We start from the raw sequence: 19,377 nt of genomic DNA on the forward strand, positions 1-19,377 counted from the left end.
AGATGAGAATAAGGCTTCATTAAATACTCCTTGAGAGCAAATACGTCATCGGCTAATAGTACATACGGTGATAAAGTTGATGATAACGGAAGAAAACTTGGAGGAGGTATTTTAACTTCATTTATTTCTATAGCGTATTTCAATTCCGTTAACACTCACATCTGCATAAATAAAACGGTAATTGGCATCTGCGACTGCCATCAACACAAATGAATGATATCCTTTATAATTAAAATATGTAGATCCACTTTTCCTCATCGGCAGTATCTTACAATGCTTCCCTGAAAAGTGTCATTATAGCTTGTAATTGAACTCCTTAATAATAAATATATTTTAATTTACCATCTGAAGCACCGATGCAATTCGGAAATCCCCACATTTGATAAAAATCCTTCGCAATATTCAGCCAGTCCTCTTCCGTTGCTGGAAATTTTAAATACTCCTCGTTTAAAGCTAAATATAGGGCAGGAATAGATTCCTTTAAAATTTTTGAAATTGTCGATTGCTGAATGCGGAATGGCAATTGAAGAGACATTTGGCTTTCACCTACGATGGTAAAAAGTTGTACAACAATTCAAGGAGAAATCACACACACTGCTTCTGAACGAACAGTTGGTTGCGTAAAAATGACACCTTAAACTGAAAGCGCCATTTCGTTTGGGGTTTTATCCTACATATATAGGCAGAGCACGCTACCATCACACCAACACCACGGCGGCTTACATCGAAACCGATCAATTATTTCTATCAAAATTGGTTATATTCGGAAAAGATCTCAAAACAAATACCAAATTAGTTAAGAATTTATCCCAAAAACTACACCCAAAAAGTCGTTATTTCGAAGTGATCCGCAAAAGTGGTCGCAGATTAATCCCGAAATAATCTTTGTTAATTCCAGAAATATAAGACTTACTTCCCCCAGTAAAACCTCAATCCGTCGCCAAAGACCCCAAGTAGTCCACATTTTCAGCATAAAAGCCCAAATGAAGTTCTGGTTTTTAGTAGTTTTTATGCTATGTCTTATAGTTACGAACTGAGCAGGAGTCATTCGTAAGATGTTTCGATATAGCTTGCTGTCTTCGCACTGAATTTCCCTAAATAGCTTACAGCTAAATCCTACGACGAAAATAAAGTATAAATATAATGCAAGTAAATTCCTATTTAAGGTTTTGTAGTTTACAATTCTTTGCTGCTCTCCCCATTCCGATGGATGTCCGGCAAGGTGAGCGCGCGAAATTGCAACCCTAGTAAAAAGAACGTGACTTGGCGAGGCAACTCAACCCTAGGATCCCTCATGTCAGGAATCTTGAGTTGGATATTATGCGAGTGGTAAATGAACACAAACTTGCCAAATGGGAAGAACATATTAAGAACTGTAGCCTCTCTGCTGGTGTCGGTTAATTCTGGTCAATCGTCAAATCTTTGCCTAGCTGGAAAAAATGCAAAGCTGAAATTTCCATCGCATTTGGCGATCAAACTCTCGACGAAATACGCTAGCGCTTTCTGCCGGTAATTCATAGTGCATCATTCAATAGACAAGGCTATAAGTCCTACAAATAGACGGACACATAACCAAAAGCACGCCCATTACCGTCACCATCACAGAGGCTACCACATCCATGTATATTGTATATTTCTTCTTTGTATTCTTGCAAACTACATTATTAATTATAAGTTTAGGGCTAACCCTCTGTTTCTCTTTTTAAAAGCCATTGTGCGGCGTATTTCTTTTTCTTTAGTTTCTGTTTCGCGCTTATGGTAAGAGCAGAAGGCTGCAACAAACAATTTGTTGCAATATTTAAAATTTCCAACTCCATTATTTTTTATTTATTTAGCTTTAATTTATCAAAATAAAATGTATTGTCAGAAAAAAATGAACGAAAATATCCAAGTGTCACAAAATATAAAGAAAAAACGGCCGAATGTCAAAAAAACCTATCGAAATACAAACTGGCTAAGACGCCGATCACAATTTTTATAAAAAATCCCAAAGAGTGTAGGTTCGAATGTCAGCGGCGCCACATAGAGTTCGATGTTTTTTTTTTAAGTATTTTCTGTTTTTTAATTTTTTCTATGTTTGTTTTAATTTTAGGAATAAAAAAAATATATTTAAAGCGTTTTTCGCAAATAATTTTCATACTGTTTCTGAAATTTTCACGTTTGTGATCTGCCCCGGCCCAGCTCACGAATTAGTGATTGCTTTTGTGAGGCTGGAGACGCGAGATGGTGAATTGTTTTTGTGACTTCCGTTTAGTAAATACCGAAATCATCTCAAGTCACAAAAATTGTCTCTAAAGGAAAATCTCAAATTTAGAGACTTGAGATGAAACTGATTTACAGAATTCAGCCATAAATGCCACCAATATTTGTAAAACAGAAAACTATTTTTTTCCGAAAATAACATATTAAATAAAAAATATTTGTAGCAAATATCATTTAAAACTTGTGGCAGTTTCGAAAATCGGGAAATAAAAAGAAGTTTGTTTTGACAATTGAGTCAAGTGCGAGTCAGCAAGGACTTTTTTATAACTTTTCACCTTTTTGTTTTAAATTGAGCTAATAAAACCTTAAACAAAATTTTATTGTCCATACGTTCACGTATCACGTAATACCAAAAAGGTACTTTTAATAGACGAGTGTTTAGTAATCCGGGTACTGAATTCAGTAAGCCGTCTCTAGTCTTGGGGTGAAAATCAGTTTTGAGACAATTTGCTATTCTATAAGATATCTCGCGTCACCAGTCTCCCAAAGCGTCACTAATTTGTGAGCTGGGCCGAGATCACAAAAATCAAAGTTACAGCAAAGTATGAAAATTATTTGCCAAACAGTTTTATAGATAATTATTTCATTCCCAAAATCTAAACTTAGCAAAGAAAAAATTAAAAAAAAACAAGTAAGGAAGGCTAAGTTCGGGTGTAACCGAACATTACATACTCAGTTGAGAGCTGTGGAGACAAAGTAAGGGAAAATCACCATGTTGTCAAAAGAACCTAGGGTAACCCTGGATTGTGTTTGTATGACATGTGTATCAAATGGAAGGTATTAAAGAGTATTTTAAGAGGAAGTGGGCCATAGTTCTATAGATGGACGCCATTTAGTGATATCGCCATAAAGGGACCAGGCCTGACTCTAGAATTTGTTTGTACGATATGGGTATCAAATGAAATGTGTTAATGATAATTTTAAAAGGGAGTGGGCCTAAGTTCTATAGGTGGACGCCTTTTCGAGATATCGCCATAAGGTGGACCAGGGGTGACTCTATAATTTATTTTGTACGATATGGGTATCAAATGAAAGGTATTAATGAGTATTTTAAAAGGGCATGGGCCTAAGTTCTATAGATGAACGCCTTTTCGAGATATCGCCATAAAGATGGACCAGGAGTGACTCTAGCATTTGTTTTTACGATATGAGTATCAAATGAAAGGTGTTAATGAGTATTTTAAGAGGGCGTGGGCCTTATTTTTATATGTGGACGCCTTTTCGAGATATCGCCATAAAGGTGGACCAGGGGTGACTCTAGAATTTGTTTGTACTATATGGGTATCAAATGAAAGGTGTTAATGAGTATTTTAAAAGGGAGTGGGCCTTAGTTCTATAGGTGGACGCCTTTTCGGAATATCGTTATAAAAGTGGATATCGCCATAAAGGTGGGCCAGGGGTGACTCTAGAATTTTTTTGTACGATATGCGTATCAAATGAAAGGTGTTAATGAGTATTTTAAAAAGGAGTGGGCCTTAGTTCTATAGGTGGACGCCTTTTCAGAATATCGTTATAAAAGTGGACCAGGGTTGACTCTAGAATGCGTTTGTACAACATGGGTATCAAACGAAAGGTGTTAATAAGTGTTTTAAAAGGGAGTGGGCCTTAGTTCTATGGGTGGACGCCTTTTCGGGATATCGCCATAAACGTGGACCAGGGGTGACTCTAGAATGCGTTTGTACAATATGGGTATCAAATGAAAGGTGTTAATGAGTATTTTAAAAGGGCGTGGGCCTTAGTTCTATAGGTGGACGCCTTTTCGAGATATCGCCATAAAGGTGGACCAGGGGTGACTCTAGAATTTGTTTGTACGATATGGGTATGAAATGAAAGGTGTTAATGAGTATTTTAAAAGGGAGTGGGCCTTAGTTCTATAGGTGGATGCCTTTTCGAGATATCGCCATAAAGGTGGGCCAGGGGTGACTCTAGATTTTTTCTGTACGATATGGGAATCAAATGAAAGGTGTTAATGAGTATTTTAAAAGGGAGTGTGCCTTAGTTATATAGGTGGACGACTTTTCGGAATATCGTTATAAAAGTAGACCAGGGTTGACTCTAGAATGCGTTTGTACAATATGGGTATCAAACGAAAGGTGTTAATAAGTGTTTTAAAAGGGAGTGGGCCTTAGTTCCATGGGTGGACGCCTTTTCGGGATATCGCCATAAACGTGGACCAGGGGTGACTCTAGAAGGCGTTTGTACAATATAGGTATCAAATGAAAGGTGTTAATGAGTATTTTAAAAGGGCGTGTGCCTTAGTTCTATAGGTGGACGCCTTTTCGAGATATCGCCATAAGCATGGACCAGGGGGCCTACTCTGTATTGCGATGCGAAAGGCAGTGCGATGCGAAAATAAATTGCGATGCGAAAGGTAATTGGAACTCTGTAGCGCTTTCGTATCGCTACCAATGTCGCTTTTTCATTTTTCGCTAATTTTTTGCTTGAGTATGCATCACTGACCAAACTCAAAGAAAGAGAACAAAAGAAACAAGGCGATTACAATTTCGGCAAACGATTAATTTTTGTTGAACAAATTAAAAAAAGGATTCTGTAGCATTACGGAACGATTTAAATGAAGAAAGGATTGATTTAAATGAAGAAATCCTCCCAGTTCAGAAATTGAACTGGAAGAAGTGAACGGGATAAATACAGAAAACGTGGAAAATCATAGAATGGGAAATATTGCTAGTTGTATCAGAGAACAAATAAAAAATGACATGATTTCAAATAGAAATGCTTTATAAAAAAGTGGTTTCGATTTAATTGTTATTTATTTATGTATTTTAAGTCCATTAGGATTACAAATTGTTGCTTTTGTGTTTGTTTTGTTTTTTGAGTTGTCCTATATATTTTTAAATGAATATAAAGATATCAATTTATAAAATCATCAATTAATACTTACATATTTGAACAATGCGAATGCCTATTACTTGTAGCAAGAAAAATGCGAAAATGAATGCTGTTTGACATTCGCTTTCGCTGTACAGAGTGCCGGCAATGCGAAAAGGGAGAAAAATTGCGAATGGGCAAAATGTGAATGCGAAAGTCAAAATATACATGCGAATGTCAAGATACAGAGTACCGATTTTGCGATTTCGCGTATTTTTTCTTTCGCAACGCAATACAGAGTAGGCCCCCAGGGGTGACTCTAGAATGTGTTTGTACGATATGGGTATCAAATTAAAGGTATTAATGAGGGTTTTAAAAGGGAGTGTCCCTTAGTTGTATATGTGAAGGCGTTTTCCAGATATCGACCAAAATGTGGACCAGGGTGATCCAGAACATCATCTGTCGGGTACCGCTAATTTATTTATATATGTAATACCACGAACAGTATTCCTTCCAAGATTCCAAGGGCTTTTGATTTCGCCCTCCAAAACTTTTTCATTTTCTTCTACTTAATATGGTAGGTTTCATACCCATTTTACCAAGTTTTTTTCTAAAGTTATATTTTGCGTCAATAGACCAATACAATTACCATGTTTCATCCCTTTTTTCGTATTTGGTATATAATTATGGCATTTTTTTCATTTTTCGTAATTTTCGATATCGAAAAAGTGGGCGTGGTAATGGTCGGATTTCGACCATTTTTTACACCAATACAAAGTGAGTTGAGATAAGTACGTGAACTGAGTTTAGTAAGGATATATCCATTTTTGCCCAAGTTATCCTGTTAACGGCCGAGCGGAAGGACAGACGGCCGACTGTGTACAAAAACTGGGCGTGGCTTCAACCGATTTCGCCCTTTTTCACAGAAAACAGTTATCGTCCTAGAATCTAAGCCTGTACCAAATTTCACAAGGATTGGTAAATTTTTGTTCGACTTATGGCATTAAAAGTATCCTAGACAAATTAAATGAAAAAGGGCGGAGCCACGCCCATTTTGAAATTTTCTTTTAATTTTGTATTTTGGTGCAACATATCATTACTGGAGTTGAATGTAGACATAATTTACACATATACTGTAAAGATATTAACTTTTCTTTTAAAATTTGAATTTAAAAAATTTTTTTTTAAAAAAGTGGGCGTGGTCGTTCTCCGATTTTGCTAATTTTTATTAACCAGACATATAGTAATAAGAGTAATGTTCCTACCAAATTTCATCATAACATCTTCAACGACTGCCAAATTACAGCTTGCAAAACTTCTAAATTACCTTCTTTTAAAAGTGGGCGGTGCCACGCCGATTGTCCAAAATTTTACTAGTTTTCTATTCTGCGTCATAAGTTCAACTCACCTACCAAGTTTCATCTTTTAATCCGTATTTGGTAATGAATTATCGCACTTTTTCGATTTTTCGAAATTTTCGATATCGAAAAAGTGGGCGTGGTTATTGTCCGATATCGTTCATTTTAAATAGCGATCTGAGATGAGTGCCCAGGAATCTACATACCAAATTTCAGCAAGATACCTCAAAATTTACTCAAGTTATCGTGTTAACGGACAGACGGACGGACGGACGGACGGACATGGCTGAATCGAATTTTTTTTCGATACTGATGATTTTTATATATGGAAGTTTATATCTATCTCGATTCCTATATACCTGTACAACCAACCGTTATCCAATCAAAGTTAATATACTCTGTGAGCTCTTCTCAACTGAGTATAATAATAATTTTTTAAATTTACCGCGACTGAAGTTCGATCCTTCGCACTTTGGGATCGGTGTTGCCAGAAAAAAAATTTCTTTGGGGCTAGAATCTAGAAAAAAAGGGCTAGAAAGAGCTAAATTTCTTCAAGAAAATCCAAAACCTGTTGCAAAAAGAGCTAAAAGTATATGTATATTTTTCAATGTAAGTTTTCACATTTATTTCAAACTCACAATGTTAGGTTACCAAAATGCAGTGTTACATTATTTGTTCAATGTAAGCTTAAATTGTTATTTTGGTGAATTTCGTTGATTTGGTGAGTTTTTTTGTGACTTTCACTTACTGAATACCGAAATCATCTCCATTCACAAAAATTGTCTCTAATGAAAAATCTCAAATTTAGAGAGATGAGATGGGACTGAGTTACTGAATTCATTCGTAAACCTGATTCACTGCTTGCTCTGTTGAATCTCAGTTGCTTCGCTCGCACAATATTTTAGTAAACGATCAATCATCTAAAAATTGTTAAATGGAACCTACGTCTCTTACAACAACATCCCTAGAAAACCTAAGCAGAATAATTTTAATTTGAGTGAGTTATAACGTAGCACGTTTAGTATTGTTATTGCTATTATCTTCTCTTCTTTGATACTTCCAGGGGAAGCAGTTAGAAGTAAATGGAAAACGCTCCGAGATACCTATAGGAAGGAGCTTCAAAAACGTGCAAAATTAAATGAAAATGAAACAGGAAACTTGGCCAGAAGTTCGAATTGGACATTATTGAGGAACTGGAAATATTTTACTAATCTTTCGTTCCTCCGTGATCAATTCGAGGCTGGACGAAATGGGAAATTTGAAATGATTGATTCAGCTTCCGATTCCCAACCATTTAAAAGAATGCGAAGCGAAAGTCCAACAATTCCTGTGATTAACCAATCTGAGTACAGAAAAGAGCCTGATACACAATATACGTCTACGGAATATTGCTACGGCAGTACTCCTCAAAACTTTCGGGGAATATTTTTGCCATTACAAAAACAGCAACCTCCATACTCGAAAGTAGAAGGAGCCGATGTAACATCCACGGAAATGAAGCCAGAACAAATAAAAAACGTAGCAAAAATTGATAATGCCGAAGATTATGAAGATATGCATTTTTTCAAAAGTTTATTACCACATGTTAAACAACTTTCGCCGCAACAAAAAATGCTATTGCGAATGAAGCTGCAAGGGGTTGTATACGATTTTGTATACACACAAAGAAAGACAGAGGATCTTAACCCGACGGACACTGAATATTCTATAAAACATCATTCTGAGTAAAGTATAGCTTTATAAATTTATATAGTTCCTAGTTTTAAAGCTTTATAATGATTTTTTTTATTTAAAATGAACAACTGATTTACCATACTAAGTTACTAGCCTTAAAATTCAAATAAAAAAAATCCTAGTAAGACAATACTTAAATATATATTGTATGGAATTTTGGGGAATTCCGCTTATTCCAAACATTCTGCTAACGTTCGAATCGCTAAACTGTTGAATAAATAACTCCAATATTCAATAATGCAAAATGGTGTTTATAAGACTACTTTGAGAGTACTTCACAATAACACTTATACTTCACAACCAATAGCGTGCTTAAATCAAAACTCATTAGTCATGCCTCAGCTTGCGCTGCTTTTATACTCTCGGTTTCCTCGTTCACCCATTTTTCCTAAAGCTGCAAGTATGCCCCGACGTGTGTCGTACGTACGGACGCTTGTCGTACGAAACACGCTTGACCGAACCCTCAAGCCCGTGTGCGTCTGTGTACATGTATATAACATATTTGTGTGTGTATTGTTTAGAGCAAAGCACTGTTGCCATTGACCAGTTTGCATGCATGCTTATGCAAACATCAACTTTTGGAATTACAATTTTTCATGGTGCAAATGGCAGAAACAAATACTGAATAAGAATTTCTAGTTCATTTAGTTGTAACCTCCAATTTTATATAATAATTTTGGGATATTTCAACAAAATGTTAACCAATATTTAGGGGTTTTTGTATAGTAACTGCAAACGGTCAAAAATTAGCGCACAAAAGTTTACTCGGCAACTCTGTCTAGTGAGAGAGCGATCAGTTGACACGTTCTTGGGAAAAAATCAAAATTGGTTTGATTTCTACGTTCCGGACTTCGTACGTACGTGCGTTGAACGTCGGTGAGTTTGCGTTTACATTGCACACTCATGTTAGGTCGTGTCAGCTGATACGTTTTTTCTACGTACGTTCATGGGCAACTGACGCTTAAGGTCTAGTAATTTCGCGAACTTCATGCTTGGTTACCAGCCATATACATGTATATTTGTAGTTTGTAGCCATATGCGTGTGTATATGTGAGTACTACTTCGGGTGATGATTACGTGTTTTTGTATCTCTCCGTTGCCTTGTATGTATGTGTGTAAATGATGATTGACTTGTTTACGTACATACAAGTGGCTGCTTAGTATCGGCTGAGTGATGCTAGTATCAGCTTAGTGATGTTAATATTCGTCACACTTCCCTCCACCTAAGTCTGATCGTCCCGATCAGACAAATCTCTCGATCCAACCGCTGCTAGCCTCTCCAAATGAACTACCCTTCTATTTCGTGGTTTCCCAATTGGTTGTATGCGGTAGATGGCATCACTGATCCTCTTCACAACTTTGTATGGGCCTAACCAACTGCACCAAAATTTGGATGGCACACCTTTCCGCCGGTCAGGGCGGCATAACAGTACCAAATCCCCCTCTAACAAACCTTCCGAATTGTTGTTCTTGTCAAACCTGTGTTTGATCTTACTACTCATTACCCTGGTTCGTTCCCTCACACTCTGTTGTTTGGCCAATGAACTTGCGCTTGACAGTTTGGCTTCGCATAATAAGTATCGTTCCGACGTTGCACAACAGTAGTGCGCCCTGGCTTGAAACCACCCTTGGATTTTTTCTGGGGAATTCTTTCGTTCGTTTTAGTGCGTCCATTAGGGTTTGTCAATGCCAGTGTATTCCTCGCAGTTACTTTCGGCTTTGATTTGTTTGGCCCATTCGTTCCATCAACCTTTGCCCGATCTACTTTCTTTGACTTTTGTGCTCTCTGTCGAATCTCCTCCACCAGCACTCGCTTACTGCTGAACTCTTTCTCCAAACTGAAGTTAAGTAGCATATCCTTGTTCTTATAGCACATAATCCTTCTCGGCATATCGATCCTGATGTCATGGTCAACTAAGAAGTTCACTCCCAATATGACTTTATCAACGATCTCCGCCACAACGAATTTGTGTAGAACCGTGGCCTTTCCAATTACGACTTCACATATCACTTCTCCCTGGACTTGGTTATACTCGCCAGTGACCGTACGCCAGGTAATGTCTTTACTCTCCTGTTTACCAAATCAGGTCGGATTAAGGAATGAGATGCGCCCGTATCTACAGTCAGTACACGCTCCTTGCCATCCACATTTCCTCTGACGGTAAGACTGCTCCATTTTCTTCCGATTTGTGATACAGAGATAACGGACATTCCACAGCTGGAGCAAGCTCTCGATCTTTACATCTAGGCTCATCTCCTCCAGCTTTGCACTTAAGACCATCCATGCTGTTGGAACCACTAGGGTCAAGACCGCAATGACGTGTAATGTGACCTAGCTTCCCACATTTGAAGCATTTGATAACTCTTTCACTCCGCTTTTCCGATCCTTTCAGTGCCTCCAATATTGTGTTCACCCAGTCTGGCCTTTCTACTTCTACAAGGCGTGCTATGAAAGCTGGCTTACACAGAAGCGATGCTGTTTCCTGAATCAGAGCATGTGATACCGGTTCTGCGATTGTAGGTTTTGGGTTTGCGTATGTAGCTCGCTTCGTTTCGACGTCCCGTATGCCATTTATAAAGCTCTGGATTTTTACCCTCTCGGTGTATTCCACGGGTGCGTCCGCATATCCTAGATGAGACGGCCTTTCGACACCCGACGCAAACTCCTGCAAAGTCTCATTCGCTTTTTGGTAACGGTTTTGCAACTCAATTTGGTATATCTGTTTTCTATACTCGCTTCCATAAAGTCTCTCGACAGCGGCCATCAATGCTTCATAACTGTTCCGTTCGTACTCTGGAATAGTCTTTAAGATTTCAGCTGCAGGCCCTTTCAATGCCACGAACAGTGCAGCAACTTTATCTTCCGCATTCCAGTTGTTCACTGCTGACGTCTTCTCAAATTGGAGCTTAAATACCTGGAAAGTAACAGAGCCGTCATAAGATGGAGTTTTTTCCTTCGGACTGCTTGCTGAAACAGCTGGGCGATTTAGTTGTAACTGCTCCATACGACCTATTAATGCTTCTCTGTCGGCATCAATTTTGTCTTCGAGTTGTAAAATTTTTACATCCTGCTCCTCCAGTTTCGCAAAGAGCTGCGATGATACCTGTTCCGAAATTTGTGGCGATATTTCAGATATACGTGCCTCTTGCGCTTCCAGTTGAGATGCCATATATGTATTCTGTTCTTCATTGTGCTTCAATCTTCGATGTTATGCGTGTCTCCTGCGATTTCAGTTAGGATGACATATTTGTGGATATTTATGATGACATTTCTGTTATGCGTGTTTCCTGGGCTTCCATTTTTGTCGATATCTGTGATAACAAAGATAATATCGCCGCTGGCGACTGGACTCGGACTTCCGTTCTTCTCTTCCAATTTTGTTAATGTCTCGTCCCTATCAGGATGAACGACATAATCGTCCACATTAATTCCTTCCGACTCCATAACCCCTCGTAGCCGTGCTTGAAGTTCGGTCTTATTGCCGGTTGTATCCAATCCACGGTTCTCCAACTCCTTTTTCAGTTGCTGGATCTTTAATTCACTTAACTTTGCTTTCTCTTCTGACACCAATTGTAACGAATTTTGGGAAAATTCCGCTTATTTGAAACCTTCTGTTAACGTTCAAATCGCTAAACTGTTGAATAAATCACTCCAATGTTCGGTATTGCCAAATTGTCGTTATTAGACTACCTTGGGAGTAGTACAGTTATACTTCAGAATTATCCTCGTGTTCCAATGAGACGTGAACCAGATACGGATAGAGATTTAACATGCAAATGCAACAACAATTTGAACAGTATCTGGTTCATGTTTCATTGGAACACGAGGTATACTGCACTTCGCAACTAATAACGTGTTTAAATCAAACTGATTACTCAGCTTGCGCTGTTTTATACTCTCCGTTGCTTCGTTCGCATATTTTTCCTAAGGTCTAGTAATTTCGCGAACAGTTTTAGCTCATGCGTGGTTAGTTACCAGGTATATACATGTATATCTGTAGTCCACGCCTCTCCCATAGCCATATGCGTGTGTATCTGTGAGTAACTACTTCGGCTGATGACTACATATTTGTGTGTGTGAGATATCTCTTCGTCGCCTTCTACATAAGAGTAGCTGCTTTATTGTTGTGCATTTATTTAGTTGCAGCTTAGTGATGCTAATATTCGTTACAATATATTTGCATTTAGTTTTTGCGTGGAGCTTTCTTGCTGAGCACTGTAATGTAACTGCTTGGTCCGGGGCGAGAAGGGTGGCGGTTAGGCATGGTGGTAGCCCGGCTGAGGCTCGTCGGCATTGAGGCGCGGTTCTTGCCACCTTCCTCGACCCACAGTCACAAAAACAAAATTATAATTATCATGCCTAGGTGAGAAAAATATAGGGACCTGTAGAAGATAAGGAGAAAAAAAGAGAAGAAAGCAAGCGGGAGAAGACCGTCCGTGTCAGGTGGAGTCATCCCACCCCTCTTGTTCTGAGGCATGAACAACCTTGAACTCCACTTTGACTCCGATTACCGAGTGGAGTTCCCTTTTTTTAAATTTAGTTTAAAGATTACCAATTTCTGTTCCACCTTCCTAACATTTGTATCTCTTTGCCTTTTAGTACGTGTTGCGTTTTGCTGTTTCTAATTAGCACATTCTTCTGTTATTTTTCACGTCTAGCTTTTGCTTTACGTATTCTTTTGGCGCTTATATTTTTTTTCGCAAGGCTATTAGATTTATTTGTTTACCCTCAGTTTCATTTTTTTCACATATTAGTTAAATTTCCGATTTCAATTTATATTTAGTTGTCGCACTATTGAATTTTGGATTTTTTTTATTTTTATTATTTATTATTATTTTATTTTATAATTTTTTTGAATCATTATCTTTCACTATAACGCGCATAAATTCTTTGATCCGGGCCGCAACCGCATGCCCGAATAAATTTGTTATCTTTCATTATCACCTCTTCCACCGATCGACTTTCCAGCATAGGTTTGTAGGTATATGTATATGTACGTTCTTTACAGCCACGCTCTCTCTTCGACGCAGGCGCCTCCGTCGCGGGATTGATCGGTAAGTGCTAGAGTTATAAGCAGCGGTGGGCACCACTACATTTACACGGTTACCAAATTGAAAATGTGTTAGTAAACACGAACGAGTAGCGTGCACGAAAGCAAAATCAATTATTTATTTAGTTTGATTTCAATGCTTGAGCGGTGAACACGTGTCACACGCACTCTTTGGTACTCTGTTTTAAGAGCGCGTGCGACACTTCCTCACTGTACGACCATCGAAATCAACCTAAAATAGCTGTCGTTGATTTTGACGAAGTAGCTATTGTGCTCTCGCTTATCGTATACATATATGCTAGCTTAGCAGGTGCTTAGCTCATGTCCACCCCGGGCAGCGGTGGGCACCACTACATTTACACGGTTACCAAATTGAAAATGTGTTAGTAAACACGAACGAGTAGCGTGCACGAAAGCAAAATCAATTATTTATTTAGTTTGATTTCAATGCTTGAACGGTGAACACGTGTCACACGCACTCTTTGGTACTCTGTTTTAAGAGCGCGTGCGACACTTCCTCACTGTACGACCATCGAAATCAACCTAAAACAGCTGTCGTTGATTTTGACGAAGTAGCTATTGTGCTCTCGCTTATCGTATACATATATGCTCGCTTAACAGGTGCTTAGCTCATGCCCACCCCGGGTTATAGGTTATTAACATTACCTACATAGTTGACATACAAACATACGTATATAGATATCAAATTTTTAAAAACAAACCTACTGGAAGCCAGCAGAGGTTAAGGAGTTTTTGGGCTACAGTGGCGAGTCGATAACGAAGGCATTATTGTCTTTTAGCAATTTTCAATTTACATTTTTTACGCTAATTTTTATTGTCTAATTTTCAAGTTAGTTTTTTTTATGATTTTTTTAATTTCCCTTTTTTACGTAAAACCCCTTTCGTTTTTATTCAATGGTTTTGATTCAAAGTTTCCGTACCTTTGATTTCCGTTGATTTTTTTTTTTTGTATTCAGGATTTTGGTATTAATTAAACTCCTCGTTTTGACTGTCGGAGCCTAAATTTTTCTTTGAATTCCTTAACTTGCTTTTCATTCTAATCCTATAACTCAGCTTACTTTCTTTTTCCCAATTACCTTTCATTAAGCCACTTTTACTATCATCAGTTATTGTTTTTAGTTACACATATAATCAGCTAGAATAAGTTTCAAAGCATTAACCGTAAGGAAAATTCCACATAATTGAAGTTTTTTTTTTCTGAATTTTTTTGATCATTAATTTTAGGATATATATTTAATAAAGAGTTTTTTATAACGTTTTACAAAGAAATCCAAACTTATCATATTTATTAGTTCATGGGTTGAGCTTACCCTAAAAATGTCAGGCTAAGACACTCAATTGGTGTGGGTGTTGCACGAGTGCAATATAGGGGACGTGGATGTGAGGCGACTGTGACAGACTAGACAGGCTAGGGACATGGGACATTAACGTACAGACAAATGTCAGGCTAAGGGGCGTTGCTAAAGTTTCGGAGTCAGTGCAACGCCCAAGGCTGCGTCAAGGTTTTACGCAGAAGGGGAGGGATGACTCCACCTGACAAGGACAGACCTTTTCTTCCAGCTTTCTCTTTCTTTTCATAGATTTCAGGCATGAACCTCTCTCTTGTTTGTATAACTGTAGGTAAGGCGGGTGAGCAAAAACTCACCCCACCCCAGCAGAGCTCACAGAGTATATTAACTTTGATTGGATAACGGTTGGTTGTACAGGTATATAGGAATCGAGATAGATATAAACTTCCATATATAAAAATCATCAGTATCGAAAAAAAATTCGATTCAGCCATGTCCGTCCGTCCGTCCGTCCGTCTGTCCGTTAACACGATAACTTGAGTAAATTTTGAGGTATCTTGATGAAATTTGGTATGTAGGTTCCTGGGCACTCATCTCAGATCGCTATTTAAAATGAACGATATCGGACAATAACCACGCCCACTTTTTCGATATCGAAAATTTCGAAAAATCGAAAAAGTGCGACAATTCATTACCAAATACGGATTAAGCGATGAAACTTGGTAGGTGAGTTGAACTTATGACGCAGAATAGAAAACTAGTAAAATTTTGGACAATGGGCGTGGCACCGCCCACTTTTAAAAGAAGGTAATTTAGAAGTTTTGCAAGCTGTAATTTGGCGGTCGTTGCAGATATCATGATGAAATTTGGCAGGAACGTTACTCTTATTACTATATATCTGCTTAATAAAAATTAGCAAAATCGGAGAATGACCACGCCCACTTTTAAAAAAAAAAATTTTTTAATTCAAATTTTAAAAGAAAAGTTAATATCTTTACCGTATATAAGTAAATTATGTCAACATTCAACTCCAGTAATGATATGGTGCAACAAAACACAAAAATAAAAGAAAATTTCAAAATGGGCGTGGCTCCGCCCTTTTTCATTTAATTTGTCTAGGATACTTTTAATGCCATAAGTCGAACAAAAATTTACCAATCCTTGTGAAATTTGGTAGAGGCTTAGATTCTAGGACAATAACTGTTTTCTGTGAAAAAGGGCGAAATCGGTTGAAGCCACGCCCAGTTTTTATACACAGTCGACCGTCTGTCCTTCCGCCTGGCTGTTAACACGAAAACTTGAGCAAAAATCGATATATATTTACTAAACTCAGTTCACGTACTTATCTGAACTCGCTTTGTATTAACGTAAAAAATGGCCGAAATCCGACTATGACCAAGCCCACTTTTTCGATATCGAAAATTACGAAAAATGAAAAAATTCCATAATTATATACCAACTACGAAAAAAGGGATGAAACATGGTAATTGTTTTGGTCTATTGACGCAAAATATAACTTTAGAAAAAAACTTGGTAAAATGAGTGTGACACCTACCATATTAAGTAGAAGAAAATGAAAAAGTTTTGCAGGGCGAAATCAAAAGCCCTTGGAATCTTGGAAGGAATACTGTTCGTGGTATTACATATATAAATAAATTAGCGGTACCCGACCGATGACGGTCTGGATCACCCTGGTCCACATTTTGGTCGATATCTCGAAAACGCCTTCACATATACAACTAAGGGCCACTCCCTCTTAAAACCCTCATTAATACCTTTAATTTGATACCCATATCGTACAAACACATCCTAGAGTCACCCCTGGTCCACGTTTATGGCGATATCTCGAAAAGGCGTCCACATATAGAACTAAGGCCCACTTCCTTTTAAAATACTCATTAACACCTTTCATTTGATACTCATATCGTAAAACCAATTCTAGAGTCACCCCTGGGCCACCTCTATGGCGATATCTCGAAAAGGCGTCCACCTATAGAACTAAGGCACACGCTTTTTTAAAATACTCATTAACACCTTTCACTTGATACCCATATCGTACAAACAAATTCTAGAGTCACCCCTGGTCCACCTTTATGGCGACATCTCGAAAGGGCGTCCACCTATAGAACTAAGGCCCACGCCCTTTTAAAATACTCATTAACACCTTTCATTTGATACCCATATTGTACAAACGCATTCTAGAGTCGCCCCTGGTCCACGTTTATGGCGATATCCCGAAAAGGCGTCCACCCATAGAACTAAGGCCCACTCCCTTTTAAAACACTTATTAACACCTTTCGTTTGATACCCATATTGTACAAGCGCATTCTAGAGTCAACCCTGGTCCACTTTTATAACGATATATCGAAAAGGCGTCCACCTATAGAACTAAGGCCCACTCCCTTTTAAAATACTCATTAACACCTTTCATTTGATACCCATATAGTACAAACAAATTCTAGAGTCACCTCTGGTCCACCTTTATGGCGATATCTCGAAAAGGCGTCCACATATAGAACTAAGGTCCACACCCTCTTAAAATACTCATTAACACCTTTCACTTGATACTCATATCGTAAAACCAATTCTAGAGTCACCCCTGGTCCACGTTTATGGCGATATCCCGAAAAGGCGTCCACCCATAGAATTAATGCCCACTCCCTTTTAAAACACTTATTAACACCTTTCGTTTGATACCCATATTGTACAAGCGCATTCTAGAGTCAACCCTGGTCCACTTTTATAACGATATTCCGAAAAGGCGTCCACCTAGAGGACTAAGGCCCACTGCCTTTTAAAATACTCATTAACACCTTTCATTTGATACCCATATAGTACAAACAAATTCTAGAGTCGCCCCTGGTCCACGTTTATGGCGATATCCCGAAAAGGCGTCCACCCATAAAACTAAGGGCCACTCCCTTTTAAAACACTTATTAACACCTTTCGTTTGATACCCATATTGTACAAGCGCATTCTAGAGTCAACCCTGGTCCACTTTTATAACGATATTCCGAAAAGGCGTCCACCTATAGAACTAAGGCCCACACCCTTTTAAAATACTCATTAGCACCTTTCATTTGATACCCATATAGTACAAACAAATTCTAGAGTCACCTCTGGTGCACCTTTATGGCGATATCTCGAAAAGGCGTCCACATATAGAACTAAGGCCCACGCCCTCTTAAAATACTCATTAACACCTTTCACTTGATACTCATATCGTACAAACAAATTCTAGAGTCAGGCCTGGTCCACCTTTATGGCGATATCCCTTAATGGCGTCCATCTATAGAACTATGGCCCACTTTCTCTTAAAATACTCTTTAATACCTTCCATTTGATACACATGTCATACAAACACATTCCAGGGTTACCCTAGGTTCTGTTTACAACATGGTGATTTTCCCTTACTTTGTCTCCACAGCTCTCAACTGAGTATGTAATGTTCGGTTACACCCGAACTTAGCCTTCCTTACTTGTTATCTCTACTTTTGCTGTATTTTAAGGAAATATATGCTTGTTTACAAAATATACAAAATTGCAAGTAAATTATTTGTTCACTGCTAATTCACAATACAGCATCAGCTGTTTTGAAGTGAACTTTTGTTCGCCCGAAATTGCCGACAGGCGAAAAAAGTTCACCCGAACAAAAAAGTGAAGACGAACACTTTTCCGTGTGAACTTCGCGATAAGGGTGAGTGACTGTAAGAACGTACAACTTCTAGCGTATGCTGCTGATAGCAGCTGTGTTTTTTACATCTATAGACGTTTACGCTTAAACTTTATATGGACTGCTAAGCGTCAAACTTTAACTACTCTTGTGAAGTTGCCGCGCATAAAATTAGTACACCTAAATTTCTATAAGCATTATTCTCAGATGCATCTGAAATATGTGTCAATGTTTCACCTCTACATTAATTCTATGTATCACCTCTTAAAATGGTGCGCGTTCACAATTCATCGCAACTGATTGAGCTATATATTTTACACTATGGCCATCAGAGGGTTGTGTCTCCAATTTACTGTACACCCTGTGCTGTAGCTAGCTGTTAACCCACTGCCGCTAGATGGGTCTCCTAAGCATTATCTAAGAGAGGTTAGCCGTTTTTTTTTTCACTCGCAAACGAAACGTATACGCGTGTAAAAAAAACACGGCTAATATTAAGAGGAAAAATTTTATTCATAATCAACACTTTAAAATGACAAAGAATTGCTAGACCGAATAAACACGTGGAGTGAATCAAGCGAAATAAAGGGCCAATTAATGGTGACTTATCCATAACCAGATAAAACAGCTGATCGAACCAACCTTATGGAAATTAATGTAACCGATTAATGGTGCCATACCTTAACGCTAAAGCCATAACCATATCATATCCAACTAATTAAAAAAAAAAAATAAATGTAAGGCGCGATAACCTCCGAAGAGATCTAAGGCCGAGCTTCTCTTCCAATTTGCGTCGTGCTCCTCTTGATTTTCCCTACAAATTGGCCGGACGTGACCCACATGTTTTATGCCGACTCCGAACAGCATCTGCAAGGCAGATGAGAATTCACTGAGAGCTTTTCATGGCAGAAATACACCCGGAGCGCTTGCCAAACACTGCCGAGGGGCGACCCAGCTTAGAAAAATTTTCTTCTAATTTAAAAACCTTATTTCTAAAATTTTGTTGTTGCTTTGCCCGTGGTGCGAACCCAGGGCATACGGTGTGCTAGGCGGAGCATGCTACCATCACACCACGGTGGCCGTCGACCAACTAATTGGTTTTTGGTTTTTCGCCATATCCATAACCTAAAAATATTTGAGTTGGGGAATTTATTAACCTTTTG

General features: G+C 38.3%; 1 protein-coding gene across 4 annotated transcripts in view; it reads left to right on the plus strand.

Moving 5' to 3' along the window:
• LOC137240692 (uncharacterized) overlaps positions 1 to 19,377 on the plus strand; it is a 201,746-nt gene that overhangs the window by 171,882 nt on the left and 10,487 nt on the right. For 3 of the 4 annotated variants that reach the window (XM_067767278.1, XM_067767280.1, XM_067767279.1), the window contains one exon: positions 7,513 to 8,313. In XM_067767278.1, the coding sequence (XP_067623379.1) occupies positions 7,513 to 8,177 (665 nt within the window). In that variant the 3' untranslated portion in view covers positions 8,178 to 8,313. Of the gene's footprint in view, positions 1 to 7,512; positions 8,314 to 19,377 lie in introns of those variants that run through there. The other variant, XM_067767281.1, reaches the window with a different exon arrangement.

Source organism: Eurosta solidaginis, chromosome 2, assembly GCF_040869045.1.
Source record: "Eurosta solidaginis isolate ZX-2024a chromosome 2, ASM4086904v1, whole genome shotgun sequence".
Lineage (NCBI taxonomy): Eukaryota > Metazoa > Arthropoda > Insecta > Diptera > Tephritidae > Eurosta > Eurosta solidaginis.